Source organism: Lagenorhynchus albirostris, chromosome 15 (genome assembly GCF_949774975.1).
Source record: "Lagenorhynchus albirostris chromosome 15, mLagAlb1.1, whole genome shotgun sequence".
Lineage (NCBI taxonomy): Eukaryota > Metazoa > Chordata > Mammalia > Artiodactyla > Delphinidae > Lagenorhynchus > Lagenorhynchus albirostris.
In genome coordinates this window covers 61,606,475-61,621,372 of record NC_083109.1, presented here as the reverse complement: position 1 = coordinate 61,621,372, position 14,898 = coordinate 61,606,475, and the positions used below count along the sequence as shown (strand labels likewise).

Sequence of the window (14,898 nt, the reverse complement as noted above, 5' to 3'; positions counted from 1 at the left end):
GAAGAGAAGTATAGTTACAAAGGGTCAGGAGTATGACTGCGCAGTACAGTGTGGCAATTATGTATGTAAATGAGTTAATTCAAAATGAGAGCAATCTCATTTCAGCTCTAGACTTCCTGAGCAAATAAACTTGGGAAATGAATTGTCTAATTTAGGCACTTGCTATTGGTGCCACTTAAGCAGTTTTCTGAGTAGTTAAACAAGAATCATGTGTATTGGAAAGTCTGTGTTTTAGTGGCCATTTTAACCAGTATTTCAATGGTGTTTCCATTAAAAGTGTAACCTAATTTACAATATGTCTATTTCCTGCATGAACTGCTTTATTTTATTTAAAAAATTTTTTTAATGAAGTATAGTTGATTTACAATGTGTGTTAATTTCTGCTGTACAGCAAAGTGACTTGGTTATACGTATATATATTCCTTTTCATATTCTTTTCCATTATGGGTTATCACAGGATATTGTGAACCATGTTATTTAAATAACTCTACTAGTCTCACTATTATGATGAGTTGTGTAATAGAGCTAACTGACAGTTTTCTACATATAATAGAAACCTTTTTTCCCCTCCTATTTCAGCCGTAAAATGTTCATATTTGTCTATTTTGGTTATGCAGAAGTTTAATATCAGGTCATATGATTCCCAGTCAGTGAGGAGATTGACAAGATTTTTAGAAAGTAATTATTAATGAGATATGGGCCTGACAGTTTAGCATAAAGGGCCTGTTTGAGGTATCACTGTTTGAGAAGAGAGCTATGGGACTTTAAATATTTATGTTTTAAATATTGTGAGTGTATGAGTAAAATCATAACAGGTCATCCTCTTTTTTTTAGGACTTAAATGAGTTTAAGGAGATGACAACATGTGTCTTCCCCAGGTAAGCTTTCTTTGAGGATTTGTCTTTCATTTATTTTTTTTATTATTATTATTTTTTAATAATTTATTTATTTTATTTATTTATTTTTGGCTGTGTTGGGTCTTCATTGCTGCACGCAGACTTTCTCTAGTTGTGGCAAGCGGGGGCTACTCTTCCTTGTGGTGCGCGGGCTTCTCATTGTTGTGGCTTCTCTTGTTGCGGAGCACGGGCTCTAGGCACGCAGGCTTCAGTAGTTGTGGCATGTGGGCTTCAGTAGTTGTGGCTCATGGGCTCTAGAGCGCAGGCCCAGTAGTTGTGGTGCATGGGCTTAGTTGCTCTGCGGCATGTGGGATCTTCCCGGACCAGGGCTCAAACTGTGTCCCCTGCATTGGCAGGCGGATTCTTAACCACTGCGCCACCAGGGAAGCCCCTGTCTTTCATTTAAAACAGTCATCAGGGCATCCATAATACAAACAGGTATTCAGTGATTTATTAAAACCATTAGGTCATGATGACAGTCCCATTCACATAAGCTGGGAAATGGCTTAACAGCTCTACCTTTGTGATGGTTTGCTTTTACAATTGATGATTGATTTTGTTGTTAAAAATTAAAAATCAGAAACAACCTGAGGGTGAAAATGGACAGCAGCTGCTTTTTTCTCATCCCACCTCCCTCTATCTGAGGAACTGGTGAGGTCTTCTTGAGTTGGCTCTTGTCTTTCTTATATGTCGGGTGAACCTTGTCACGGTGAAGTGTCCAGTCTAGGGTATTCAGTTGACTATTGGAGACAGTTGAATATATAGTTGGACAGAGTTGAATACATCCAGTTGAGAGTATTCTGTAGTCAGTCAAGAACTGTCTGCCTAGAGAGTTTCTTTTTCTCAACTTTAAGTCAGTGCCTTAATCTGATAATGTCCACGGTTCTGATAGGTCCACGTCAGCCACATGAAGTCCGCAGAGCAAGGGTCTGCGTCTGAGGACCTGTCTGAAGAGGGCTGGTGGACAGTTGCTGTTTCAGCCAGGCTATTTCTGTCCTGTTATCTGCGGTGCTCACATTTATGTGAGAACAAACAGTTTTCATATTAGTGTCTCTTTCTTTTTTTTTAGTATTCCAGTGTCTGAAGCAGAATAGTAAGAAATAACAACAATAGTATGAAACTGCCAAATGCAAACTTTGACCCTCCAAGAAATTATGTCGTACAAATCTGGGTAGTGGTAGGAGATGGTAACAGCTTGAGAGTGTTAGACCTGCAACAGTAGTTGATCCATGTAAAAACATATGAGGATATTTAACTTACCCTTGAGGTCAATGTAGCCCATGCCCTCTCAGCAAATCTAGAACTTGTACTCTGGGTGTGGACTTTCCCACAGTCTCTTGATGAAGTCCCTGGATGAGGGGACTGAGTCCTCATCTAATGTAGCAGAGATGCCAGCACTAGGTTGGAATGGCTGATGTGCTTAATTCCTCTGTCCACTTTTAAGACTTTCATTTGAGTAAAATACATTTTGAACATTGCTATACATTTTGTTTACCTTATTAAAAATTCTTTTGCTTTTAGACTCTTGGATACAAAATTGATGGCCAGCACACAACCTTTTAAGGTATTTTTAAAATCTGAACTTTCAAGCTATAGTTTGAAATTTTCTGAATTACTGCTAAGAGCTTTGGAATTCTGGTCTATTGAAATGTCATTTTCAAACCCCCCCCCCGAAAAAAAAAAGAAAAGAAAGAAAGGAACAAAAAAGGAAAAAAGAAATCGGAAACAGACTAGAAATAAATATATCAAAATGTGAATAGCAGTTAGTTGTCTTTGGTAGAATTTTGGGGTTTTTTTCTCCTTTATTCTTTCTGAATGTAAATTTTTAATATTATGTAATGTATTTTTGAATAGGTTACACATGCACACACTCCTTCATTTCTTTTCCTTATTTTACATATTTTGGATATATATTCTAATCAAGAGAATTCAGGTAAAAGTATAATCAGTTGCTACTTTCTGAAGTGACTTTATATGGCTGAGTGAAATGAATGCCAGAACAGTATAGCTTTCTGCCCAAAGGTCTGTAGATGTCTAACACATCTGTAAAAACCTTTCATACGGCTGTACTTTCCATATGGTGGAAATTAAATTTGCCGTTTCTCTTTCACATTGAAAAAAACGTGTTAAAGAAACACAAAACTCCTGTGTTTCTTTAAAGAACACAAGGGGGCAGTACTAGATGTTTTTGTTTTTGTTTTTGTTTTTTTCCTGACACTCAATGAATCTCTTTAATGTATGTTGCACTGAGATGATGAAGGCTCATCATTCTCTGCTTACTGGTTTGCAGGATATCATTAACAACACATCCCTTGCGGAATTGGAAAAGCGGTTAAAAGAGACACCTTTCAACCCTCCTAAAGTTGGTAAGAATATAAAATGATCTTGAAAAGCCCCAAACACTTGGTGATAATTACGGATGTCTATCGTAGAAGAAAGGTGGAACTGTTCTAGAAACTACGTATATTGTACATTTGTAGATTTTGGCTAAATTAACTTGCTCATGCCCTGGGTTGAATTACTGTTTTCTGAGTAAAGGTGGTCTTCTAATTCTACATCTGTTTTATGTGAGTAGGATTGGGTCGCCTGTTCATTGAGAAGTTTAGCAATGGAAGCTTCAGGGCCTTTTTATTTCCTAATTCTTGGAATTCTCCCTAAACTTGAAGTGTCTTTCTGTTTTATGGTGCTTTGTTTCAGAGGAGACAAAGTTGGTGATTAACTGCATGGGCTAGAGTGAAAATATGCTTTCTGTGTCAGGAAAGCCCAAGAACTGGGTTTACAGATGAGGAAGGAGGGGCCCCAGCCCTTCCTCCTTCAGAGGTGGCTTAGGCACCCAACAGCAGCAGTGAGGAAAACCAAAAAGGGAGGAATGTTTCTTGGGGGTGGAGATGTTTTGCCACGTCTGGCCATGGCCCCTACCCAGGTATTTGGTGAACCTTCCAGGTGTTACTTCCTTGGTTCCTCTTAGCCTAGTTGTGCTGTTTGATACCGTAACTCACATTCCCTTAGCCGCAGCCTGCAAACTTCCCGAGACCTTGATAATAGGACTGATGGTTCAGAAATTGACAATGGAAGGTACTGAAGCAGCCAAGGCTACAGTTATTTGCTTCCCTTTCTGGAATAGTCCAAAACAGGAATTAAGAAAAGGGTGGGGGGGGGCGTTGATGGAGGGGAGAAAGCCTAGACCCTTTTCTCTAACTATATAATGGAAATAATTGATTTTGGAAATATGTGTTTCAGCTGGTGGCAGGGTAGAAGCTATGACTTAGTTGGGTCTCATGTTAAAAGACTTCTTTTAAGCTTAAAGTCTAATATTTGATACTTACTGAGTTTAAAGAATTCTTGCTTAAAGAGCACTGTATTGACGTAAAAACAATTGTAGCCTTTTCATTATTAATTTCCACTCATGCTTTTGATTCTGTTGTAACCTTTTTGATATTCATTTCCAGAATGGTTCTAGGAAATAATTATCTATGAGTTATAGTTTTATCCTATTATTTCCATATAATATTCTGGTAGAGAGTTTACTCTAAAGCAGCTTTCTCTTCTTAGACCTCATTCTCTCAGCATCTGTGTATATCAGTGTGACCAAAGAGTCATGTTATAAAATGGTCTCTCCTATGAAGTGGCCCCATGTTCCAAGGGCAGCATTACAGCAAGTTCTGATCTATTTTTGGACTTAGTTGTGCTTTCATCTTTAGATCTGTAAGCTTGGAGACATAGTAAAGGATAGTATTGAATTGAGCTGCCAATCTTGATTGGAGTCTTTTGCTTTTGGGGAGGGTTACCTGGGGGTATTGACAGATAAAAATTACAGAGCGTTTACCGTGTACCAAGCACGGTGTAAGAGCTTTACTTATATTAGCTCATTTGATCCTCGCAAAAGCCTAAGGCGGGAGCTTTGATTATCATCTCCATTCTACCACAATGGAGGCCCAGAGGGGGAGTGATCTGCCCAAGATCACATAGCAAATAAGTGGTGGAGCAAAGATTCAAACTCAGACAGTGGGACGCCAGAGGCCATGCTGTTAGTCATTACTCTGAAATACCTGTTGTGTCCCAATCAGAAGAGGAATCATTGTCACAGAGCGAGTTATGCATGATTGTAAATAGCACCCACCTGCGTGCAGTTGCGAGGCCTGTGGCTGAGTCTTTGATAACATAACGGAGGCATTTCTCTAGTCTAGACCAAAGCCCTTGTTTTCAGTGACTCTGTTATCTCAAGGTCTTGTGTGGAGAGAATTAAGAAATAGATAGGTTTCTTTCTGCCTATTTAGGATGTTTCTGCAGCACAGACTAATGCCATTTGGATTTGGCAGGGCAGTGCACTTACCAGTCTTCATGATTTGTGATGATCTTGGGAAAACGGTTTTTTTTTTTTCTTTTTTCCTCTTTAGAAAGTGCAGAAGGTTTTCCAAGTTATGACACAGCTTCTGAACAGCTCCACGAGGCAGGCTATGATGCTTATATCACAGGACTATGTTTCATCTCCATGGCAAACTACCTAGGTACTCACTATACATGTTTCTGTTAGACACACCGTGGTCCAGAGTGGATCTTCCCTGTGTGCCCTTTCCCTGGGATCCACTCACCCCGTGAGAAGTGGAAGGGTTTTGAGGTTGGAGTGGGAGGAGGGGGAGGATGTTAGGGCAGGGGATGGAGAGTACACGGGGAGAACCATCACCGCTTACCTGTGGTGTACTTGGCCTGGATAAGTACCTTTTACCCTTGCTGAACCATACCATTGATTTAAAGATATTTTTCAGTCTTTGTCTACTTGAGTGTATATAATATTCTGCTTTTTTTCATTAGGTTCTTTTCTTAGTCCTCCAAAGATTCATGTGTCTGCCAGATCAAAACTCATCGAACCTTTTTTTAACAAGTAAGTAATCAGGGTCCCAGTCCCCCAGCATTCTCTCACTGTGGAAGAGCCCAGTATCTGGGATGTCTATTAGGGGTGATTGGGAGGTCTAGGGCATTTTTAGATAAGATATTTTTCATCTCTGGTGACTCAGATGTTTTTTGAAAAATAGAAATTGACCTTTTCAAAAATAATTTATTAAATATATTGGCTAAATAAAAGAAAGAAAGAAAACATTATTGAAGGTAGCACATCTCTTCCAAGACAAAGAACTGGCGGTTTTGGAATTTAAATGACTCACAAGGGAGACTGTGTGTATGTGTCTGTGTACAGTCAGACCTAACTTACCCCTAACAAGCCTTTATGTGTGAGATTATTATTTATGCTTGCATTATTATCTGATTAAATGATGTTCTTTCTAAGATGATGTTGGTTACACAAATGGCTTTTAAGATAATCTGTGGAGACGTTTTGATTATCATTGCATCCCGAGCCCTCATCTGAATGGATCCAATGAAGTAAAAGCTTGCTCGGATACCTTCATTGTTGGAGGAAGTCAGTGTGATTCAGGGAAACGTCTAAGTTCAGAGCATTTCCAAAGAATCTCAGATAGTTACTTCAAAGTGTGGTTTGTGCTTTCTTGGCACAGTTGAGGCTAAAGTTATGGATGTGATCCTCAAGCCGGCCACAGTTTGGCTCCGTGCCAGAGCCCTAAACCTTCATCTTTACCCCAGCTCTCTTCATGGGCTTGGTTCTAGGAGATTCAGGGCAAGCCAGACAGAACAGGGCAGCCCACATCGATCACTACTACCACTGAGAGAAAGAACTGTTTCAGTGTTGGTTTGGTTACATCATTTCCTTAACATTATATGCAGCACTTTACATTTCCATCAGTGCTGCACCGAGTAAGAATGCTGTCTCCTTCAGAGTCTGTATAAATACCAGTATCACAGTGCTTGTTTGTAGGTGACATGCTGCAGAGACAGATGTTAATTCCAACCATCTGGATTCCTATAGGCTTGGAATTTGTGTAGTCTGAGTTAGTGAATTTTATCATACTGTGGCTTCTTATTTTTTTAATCCTCGTTTTTCTTTTCTGTGGAAGTTCAGAGGTAAATGTGTTTGACTTTTCAAAACATCTTTCAAAGAGGACTGGGTAACAATGTAGTGTATATTGAAAATTAAGTTGAATTTTTCTGCATGGGAAATTAGTTCTGCTAACAGTTGAGTTCTAGCTGTCTATCCAGCTCAAAATAGGTTTTTCTTAGCTCTTAATTCTAATTTTGGGGGTAGTGTTTATCTTTGTAAATCTTAGGAAAGACAGTTATGTCATTGACTATGGAATCTGCAGGTGACACTAAATATTGTTTGGATTGGGCCTTTCCTTGCATTTTTATGTTTGTTTTTAAAAAATATTTATTTATTTAATTTTTGGCTGCGTCGCGTCTTCGTTGTGGCATGCGGGATCTTTCATTGTGGCGTGTGGGCTCTTCGTTGCAGTGCACAGGCTCCTCTCTAGTTGTGGCGTGGGCTCCAGAGCGCGTGGGCTCTGTAGCTGTGGCACGCGGGCTCTCTAGTTGTGGCTCACATGCTCAGTAGTTGCAGCACGTGGGCTTAGTTGCCCCGTGGCATGTGGGATCTTAGTTCCCTGACCAGAGATTTGAACTGTGTCCCCTGCATTGGAAGGCGGATTCTTAACCACTGGACCAACCAAGGAAGTCCTGTATTTTTGTGTTTTTGATGTTAAGTTAGTTGTTTAACAATAGTTTCCAACTGGGAGATGTTTACTCGTGTTTAAATATTTAAAACAACAATCCTTCTTCTCCACTAAAATCAGCTTCTAATAAAATCAAGTGATGGATACAAACTGGGTTAGATAGAGGCTGTCTCTAGTTTTATCAGTCATCTGTGTGACCAAAATGAAGAGTAGTCAAAATAGGCTTTGATTTAAAAGTTTAAATAAGACTTTATATATTTCTAGATCAATTTATTATTGCTAATTATGTGCAAGGATATTACTCAGAAGAACTGGGCAGTAAACACATAAACTTCACTTTAAATTGGGACTTGTGTCTTCAGATTATTTTTTGCTGAAACCTAGATGCATATCAAAAATAGTTGAGGATTGAGGAATCCTCCTGTGATATTGCCCTGAAAATTCTTGGCCACTTTGATTTTTTTGCTCTATTTTTCCCCATCTGTAAAGGAAGAATCTTCATCTTCGAAGGGAAAAAAAATTCCAGCAGGATTTGAAGTGCAAAATAAGGACTGTTTTTATTCTATGTTGGAATAGCTTGGTCAAGTACAGCTATCCATTCTTTTTCTTTTTTTTTTAACATCTTTATCCTATATCCCCTCCCTGTTGCATCTCCCTCCCACCCTCCCTATCCCACCCCTCTAGGTGGTCACAAAGCACCGAGCTGATCTCCCTGTGCTATGCAGCTGCTTCCCACTAGCTATCTATTTTACATTTGGTAGTGTGTCTGTGTCAGTGCTACTCTTTCACTTCGTCCCAGCTTACCCTTCCCCCTCTCCATGTCCTCAAGTCCATTCTTTACATCTGCATCTTTATTCCTGTCCTGCCCCTAGGTTCTTCAGAACCTTTTTTTTTTTTTTAGATTCCATATATATGTGTTAGCATGCAGTATTTGTTTTTCTCTGACTTACTTCACTCTGTATGACAGACTCTAGGTCCATCCACCTCACTACAAATAACTCAGTTTCATTTCTTTTTATGGCTGAGTAATATTCCATTGTATATATGTGCCACATCTTCTTTATCCATTCATCTGTAGATGGATACTTAGATTGCTTCCATGTCCTGGCTATTGTAAATAATGCTGCAATGGACATTGTGGTACACGACTCTTTGAATTATGGTTTTCTCTGGGTATATGCCCATTAGTGGGATTGCTGGGTCATATGGTAGTTCTATTTTTAGTTTTTTAAGGAACCTCCATACTGTTCTCCATAGTCAGCCATCCATTCTTAACCCATTTAGAAAGTGGGAAAAGCAGTTGCTTCTTTTGACATCTCTTTTTGTGTTAATATTGACCTCATTCTTACTTAAATGCAGGTTTCATTTATGACATTAAACCTTGATTTTGTTACTTTTCTTCAAGATTTCCCTCGTAGAAAAACATCCAGCAGTTGCCGTCAACGTTATCTCAAGTGGTTGGTTTTAGAAAAATCTGTAATTTTTTCTGAGGGTTTATTTGTTTTGGCACCAGGCTTTCCTCAATGTAAGCTTAACCAAACATGCATAGCCCTGATATAAATTTGGATGGACATGAGACAATTACACATGCAAATAATATTTTGTTCTGCTCTCACCAGATTTATGTTTAAAAAGTAGACCTTGAGGGGAGATAAACTCCACCTATTTCCACATTATTCTAAATTAGCATCTGGCTGTGTTAGGTGTGCTTTCTGGGGAAACTTTACTGAGTCAACTATTGAGAAGATCCTGAGACAGTTGGTACTTGAGCAGAATGCAGACTGAATGCAGTACAGGGTGCTTTCTGAGCCCTGTTTGTCCAAGAGAACCTCCCAGCAGGACTTCACATGGTACCATTTGTCTCTTTCATGGCCTTGGCACCTCCTGTATTTCTCCCTTCCTTTTTGGACTCAGAATGAAAGTCCTAAGCTTGCTGAGCGATGGAAATCAGGGTGAGACCACTGCTAATGATGGGCTGTGTGCACTGTGCTCTTCCTTTATGTCATGGGCTCTCTGCTCAGGAAGTGGTTTACCTTCTTTTATGACCTTGGTCAGTTTTCATCAATGCATGGAAAACCAGACTTAGAGAAGAGCCTTTGGTGAAATCTTTTTAGTCTGGAAGGAGCTAAAAATACTCTCTGCTTTTACTTTTTATTGCACCACAGAAAGCACAAAATCAGACTTTTGCTTTAACGTTTTATTAACAGCCATCTGTTTCTGCAAGACACCTTGAACTCTTTTGTAGATAACCTTTTCTGAAGGGTTTTGGGGGAAGGCTATTTTCTATTTACCTCAGTTCTTAGAAGGAGGAAGGAAATGAGCACGTATCTTACTTTGGCTAATTTCTAAGTAGTGGAGTTAAAAAGGAAGAACTGTCTGCACTTTACTGTACAGGATGGCTGCCTGGTGCTTGACACAAGTGTTTTGAATTTGAACAGGAGTCCTGTAGAAATCTGGGTCTTCCTGGGATGACATGGCTATATGTTCTATCTAAGCTGTAGGTGACGAGACAAGCCATAAGACAATTTGTTTCCTCCTCTGTAAAAACAGGGGTGGAACTATTCCCTTCCCACGGAAGTTATAAAGATCGCATGAGATGCAAAAGGATTTTGATAGTTCCTAGAACTTAGTAGGTGACTAGCATATATTATTTTCCTTTCTTGAAATAGAAGAGAATTTAACACACTGCGAGATTCAAAACAGTAGATGTGGTAGCAGAATGTATTTTATGTTTTTAGTTTCATGATAGAGAAGAAAATTTGTTACCATGCAGATATAAAACTGGAGCAAATGTGAAGTGTCCGCTTTTCCAGTACTCACCTTTTAGTGTTTGCTTATGAAAAATCAGATGATGATGAAGTATGTCAGATTGGTACATAACGGGAGCAAGATTGCTGTGATATGGAGCATTTTAAAGAGTTTTGTTATTCAAATGAAAATAGCAATTTATGGAAGGTTGTATAGGTATATAAAACAGTGATAAGTATAGAGTGGGAGGAATCGTTACGGCACCTGAAATAAAGCACACCGATACTTTCTCTTTTCCTCCGTGGAAAACAATCATGTTCCAGCAGCAGGTTTTTTCTTACAATACGCATGTGCTTCGTATTTAACATCAGAGAGATTTTAAACTGAAGGATTGTAGGAAAACAAAATACTTAAGATCTGCGCTGAACCTCCTTTCTTTCACTGGTACTGGACAGGCCCATGCTTATTTGCCTCACTTACCAGCACTGCCCTTCACCAGGTGACCCATGTGTCCGGAAGTGTAGACCCTGCTTGTCTCCCACTAGAGTGGTGCCTGACCCCCTGCAGGGAGGCCCTCACCTCACCTTCTCCTGTCCTGCCTGCCCCTCCTCATACAGAGGAGCAGAAGGTACTGGAGCAACAAGAGGGCAATGCTAATCTGTCCTGGTTCCCAGCAATTGCCGTCGGGTTTTAGCATCCTGGGTGATGGAGCAAATGTGTCTTTACTGAGATCCTGTTCAGCCTGGTTATCAATAGAGTCTATTGTTTTTAAGTGTTACAGTAATACCCCCCATGAAGCTTCCAATTTCCCAACATAAGCAAGAGTTACAACACAGTTTGTGCTGTTGGGAAGCCTAGCTGTGGGTGTCACAGTGCACCACATAATTGGTTTCTATTTGCATTTCACATGTTAGAATCATTTGATTAATTTCTACAGTAGAACTGCTTTACTTCAGGGTATCATGTAGTAGAGAGCAGTTGTGGTCTTTGGGGTCAGGTTCCTGGATTTGAATCCCAGCCCCAATCCTTATACCTGGGCCCCCTTGGGCAAGTTACCCACCCCGTGCCTCAGCTTCCTCTTCTGGAGTTGAGAACATTGGTACCCATTTGATTGGTGTGCCATCAGGGTGACATGGGAGAATGTATGTAAAATGCACGGTGGCTGGCATGTTGTGGGCCTCACTCACTCAGCTTGTCACTGCTGTGGGGACATTTATACTTTGAAGACCTGCTTCTTTGACCAAGTGCTGGGAGCTTTTTGTTTTTATAGAAAATACCATATAATCATACCTTTAGTACTGTACACCCCCTATAAGTAGGGCTTTGTATTCAATTATGAGCCTTGATCAGAAAAGGGAGGGAGGGGAGGGAAAAGCATGCTTGTAACTAAATGGTGCTCAGGGAGAAAATTTGCGTGCGCATCTTTTTTGCTTGTTATTTTCCCCCGAGGCATATGGTCATATCTCAGTCTTTGGGCTGGGTAGCATTTTCAGTTGTAGATTTTTACTGGGAGAGGAAAGTAAAGAAATAACATTTATAAGTGACCCTTTGAAAGCTCTTTCTTTTTTATTTTTTTAAACAGCTTTATTGGGATATAAATTCACATACCATACAATTCACCCATTTAAAGTGTACAATTCAGTGGTTTTGGTTACATGACATTATGCATTTTCTAAAATTATGGTAAAATATATGTAACATACAATTTGCCATTTTAACCATTTTTAAGTGTACAATTCAGTGGCATTAATTACATGCACAGTGCTGTGCAACCATCACCACTGTCTATTTCCAGAACTTTTTCCTCACCCCAGACAAACTCCATAACCATCAGGCAATAACTCCCCCATTCCCCATTCCCCTAAGCCCTAGGTAAACCTCTCATCTACTTTTCTGTCTCTATAAACTTGTCCTTGTGTGAGCTGTTTCTTTTTGAGCAACTCATTGCTTCGGTGAGATCTTAATCTATTAAAACGATTGCTATTTTGCAAACACCTGGAGGAGTTTTCTTTTCTGTTTGCGTTGCTGTTTTGGGGAGTGGTGCCACACCCTCCGTAAGGTTTGCTCACAGGCAAGGCAGCAGGGGCCTCAGTCGGGGCCACCTGGGTTCTTATTACTCTGCCTTCTGAAGCCAGCTCTGCTTCTGTGAAGTGGGAGTAGTAAACATCCACCTTGGGGGGCCGCCCCGAGGCTGCAGAGGCTGCAGAGTCCCGTCGGTCAGGCTGCTGGCATAGCACATGGCGTGGAGCGGTTGTGCTGAGTGCGGCTGTGACCGTCACTACAGTGAACTTCCAAGAAGATAAGGTGAATCTCATTTTTCCCGGTACTGGGGACAGTGATAGATAAACAAAGCAGGCTGTATGGACTTACCTCAGATCCTTGGGTGGCAGTCTCTCTGTGTTGACAGGAGGAAAGAGGCAGAAGTGTGTGGTGCCAATAAAATCTTTTTTTTATAGAGAACAGCAACCTAGAAGTCCTCTTAAGAAAGCACTTCCTAACTGTTTTCGTATCTTACTTAAAAAGGTCTTGCAGCGAGGTTGGATTGTGAATGAGGAGAGAATACGTCTCTGTGTGTTGGTCGCACTCATGTGCACTGAGCCTCAGGATGCTGGTGAGGCTGTGTGATTGGTGAGCAGCAGAGTGAAGTGGACACCTCCTCCATTCGTCTGCCACCAGGAGCATTTGTGTTGTCATTTTCTCCAGGAGCCCCCGGTCATGCCAGAGCGAGGAGGTCAGAGGAGGCAGAATGGAGGCGAATAATAGCAGTGCCGGGCTTCCCTGGTGGCGCAGTGGTTGAGAGTCTGCCTGCCGATGCCGGGGACATGGGTTTGTGCCCCGGTCCGGGAGGATCCCACATGCCACGGAGCGGCTGGGCCCGTGAGCCATGGCCGCTGAGCCTGCGCGTCCGGATCCTGTGCTCCGCAACGGGAGAGGCCACAACAGTGAGAGGCCCGCGTACTGCAAAAAAAAAAAAAAAAAAAAAATAGCAGTGCCAATTATGGGACCCTTCCTTTCCAATGGGCTGGCTTTCCCAGGAGCTCGGTATTAGCTGTCCTTTAATTTTATGTTAATGGTGCTTGAATACAGGAGCAATGTCCTCTGTCCCCTCGGTTCTACCAAAAATGGATCTTGAACCAGGGATAGGGAACATAGCTCATCACTTGTCCTAAACCAGTTAGAACTGTTGTGGACGCTGCTTCTTTTTTTTAAAAAAATATATTATCCCATTGCTCTGTCTAACTACCTATCTATCTACCTATCTATTTACTATTTTTGGCAGTGTTGGGTCTTCATTGCTGCACGCGGGCTTTCTCAAGTTGCGGCGAGTGGGGCCTACTCTTCGTTTCAGTGCGCCAGTTTCTCGTTGCAGTGGCTTCTCGTTGTGGAACACGGGCTCTAGGCATGTGGGTTTCAGTAGTTGTGGCACGTGGGCTCAGTAGTTGTGGCTCGCGGGCTCTAGAATGCATGCTCAGTAGTGGCTCATGGGCTTAGTTGCTCTGCAGCATGTGGGATCTTCCTGGACCAGGGATCGAACCCGTGTCCCTGCATTGGCAGACGGATTCTTAACTACTGAGCCACCAGGGAAGTCCCTGGACGCTGCTTCTTAATTATTAAGAGTCTAGGGAGTAAGCCTTCTAATAGAAGCGGAGTCCATTCTCAACCTCTTCCAAATTGTGCAAATTTTGGAGTCAGGTGCCATGAAGAGTAAGAATCACACTGTTACGAACGCTTAGAGCAGCCTCCCAGATTCTGGAAGACTTGAAACCAATTGCTCCCTAGTTTACCGAATGTATTTTTCCCTGGTACACAGGATGTATTTTATCCTCAAATCCCTTAACCAAAGCCCTTTATTTTGTCCCAACTCATGTTCATTTTACTTTGGGTTTCCCAAATTACTAGGATGGAAAGAATCTCCAAGGATTGGCTTGGTTTGATTGCCCTGAAAGTTAATACACTGATTTTCATAAAGGTGAAAGACAAGGCAAGTCTAGGGCACATTATAATATCCTGAAGCCTTTAGTGTGGGGCTTTTCAAGACTGGGAACTTAGTGCTTGTTTCCAAACTAGTTGTTGACTCCTCCAGGGAAGGGGGTGCTTGCCTCAAGCTGATTTTGCCTTATCTAATTTCTGCCTTGCGGTCTTGTTTGCCAAAAAGATTTATCAGGCAAGCTGCTACCGTGGCTTTGTCAAAAGGCTACTTTTTAGAGAAACCTTGAAGGGCACCCACTCCACATACCTCTACTTGGCATGCCAGCCCTGTGGGCCCCCAGGGGCTGTCCACATGTAGGCCCGTTCTAGCCTTGTATTTGCTCTGGTTGCTTTAAAGTACATGTCCCTCTGGTTAATCGTTACGATAAACAAGTAATTTGTTGAGGTTAAAAAAATCAATCCCTGGATATTTGTTTAAACAGCTTGCCTCCTCCATAGCAGGATATCATATTAGTTTCCTATGATTCTTATAACAAATCACTGCAAGCTTGGTAGGTGCCTTAAAACAACAGAATTTATTCTGTCACAGTTCTGGAGGCCAGAAGTTTGAAATCAAGGTATAGGTACGGCTGTGCTCCTTCCAGAGGCTCTGTCTCTCTAGCATCTGGTGACTGCTGGCCCTCCTTGGCTTGTGGCCACATCACTCCAATCTCTGCCTCCATTGTCCCATTGCCTCCCCCTCTTTG

At 41.3% G+C, this 14,898-nt stretch overlaps 1 protein-coding gene across 4 annotated transcripts in view; it reads left to right on the top strand.

Moving 5' to 3' along the window:
• The window catches only part of PARN (poly(A)-specific ribonuclease), a 168,412-nt gene that overhangs the window by 31,491 nt on the left and 122,023 nt on the right, over nt 1-14,898 (top strand). For all 4 annotated transcript variants that reach the window (XM_060123781.1, XM_060123780.1, XM_060123779.1 and 1 more), the window contains exons 14-18: nt 835-878; nt 2,418-2,460; nt 3,187-3,262; nt 5,294-5,404; nt 5,709-5,778. In XM_060123781.1, coding sequence (XP_059979764.1) covers nt 835-878; nt 2,418-2,460; nt 3,187-3,262; nt 5,294-5,404; nt 5,709-5,778 — 344 coding nt within the window. The remainder of the gene's footprint in view (nt 1-834; nt 879-2,417; nt 2,461-3,186; nt 3,263-5,293; nt 5,405-5,708; nt 5,779-14,898) is intronic.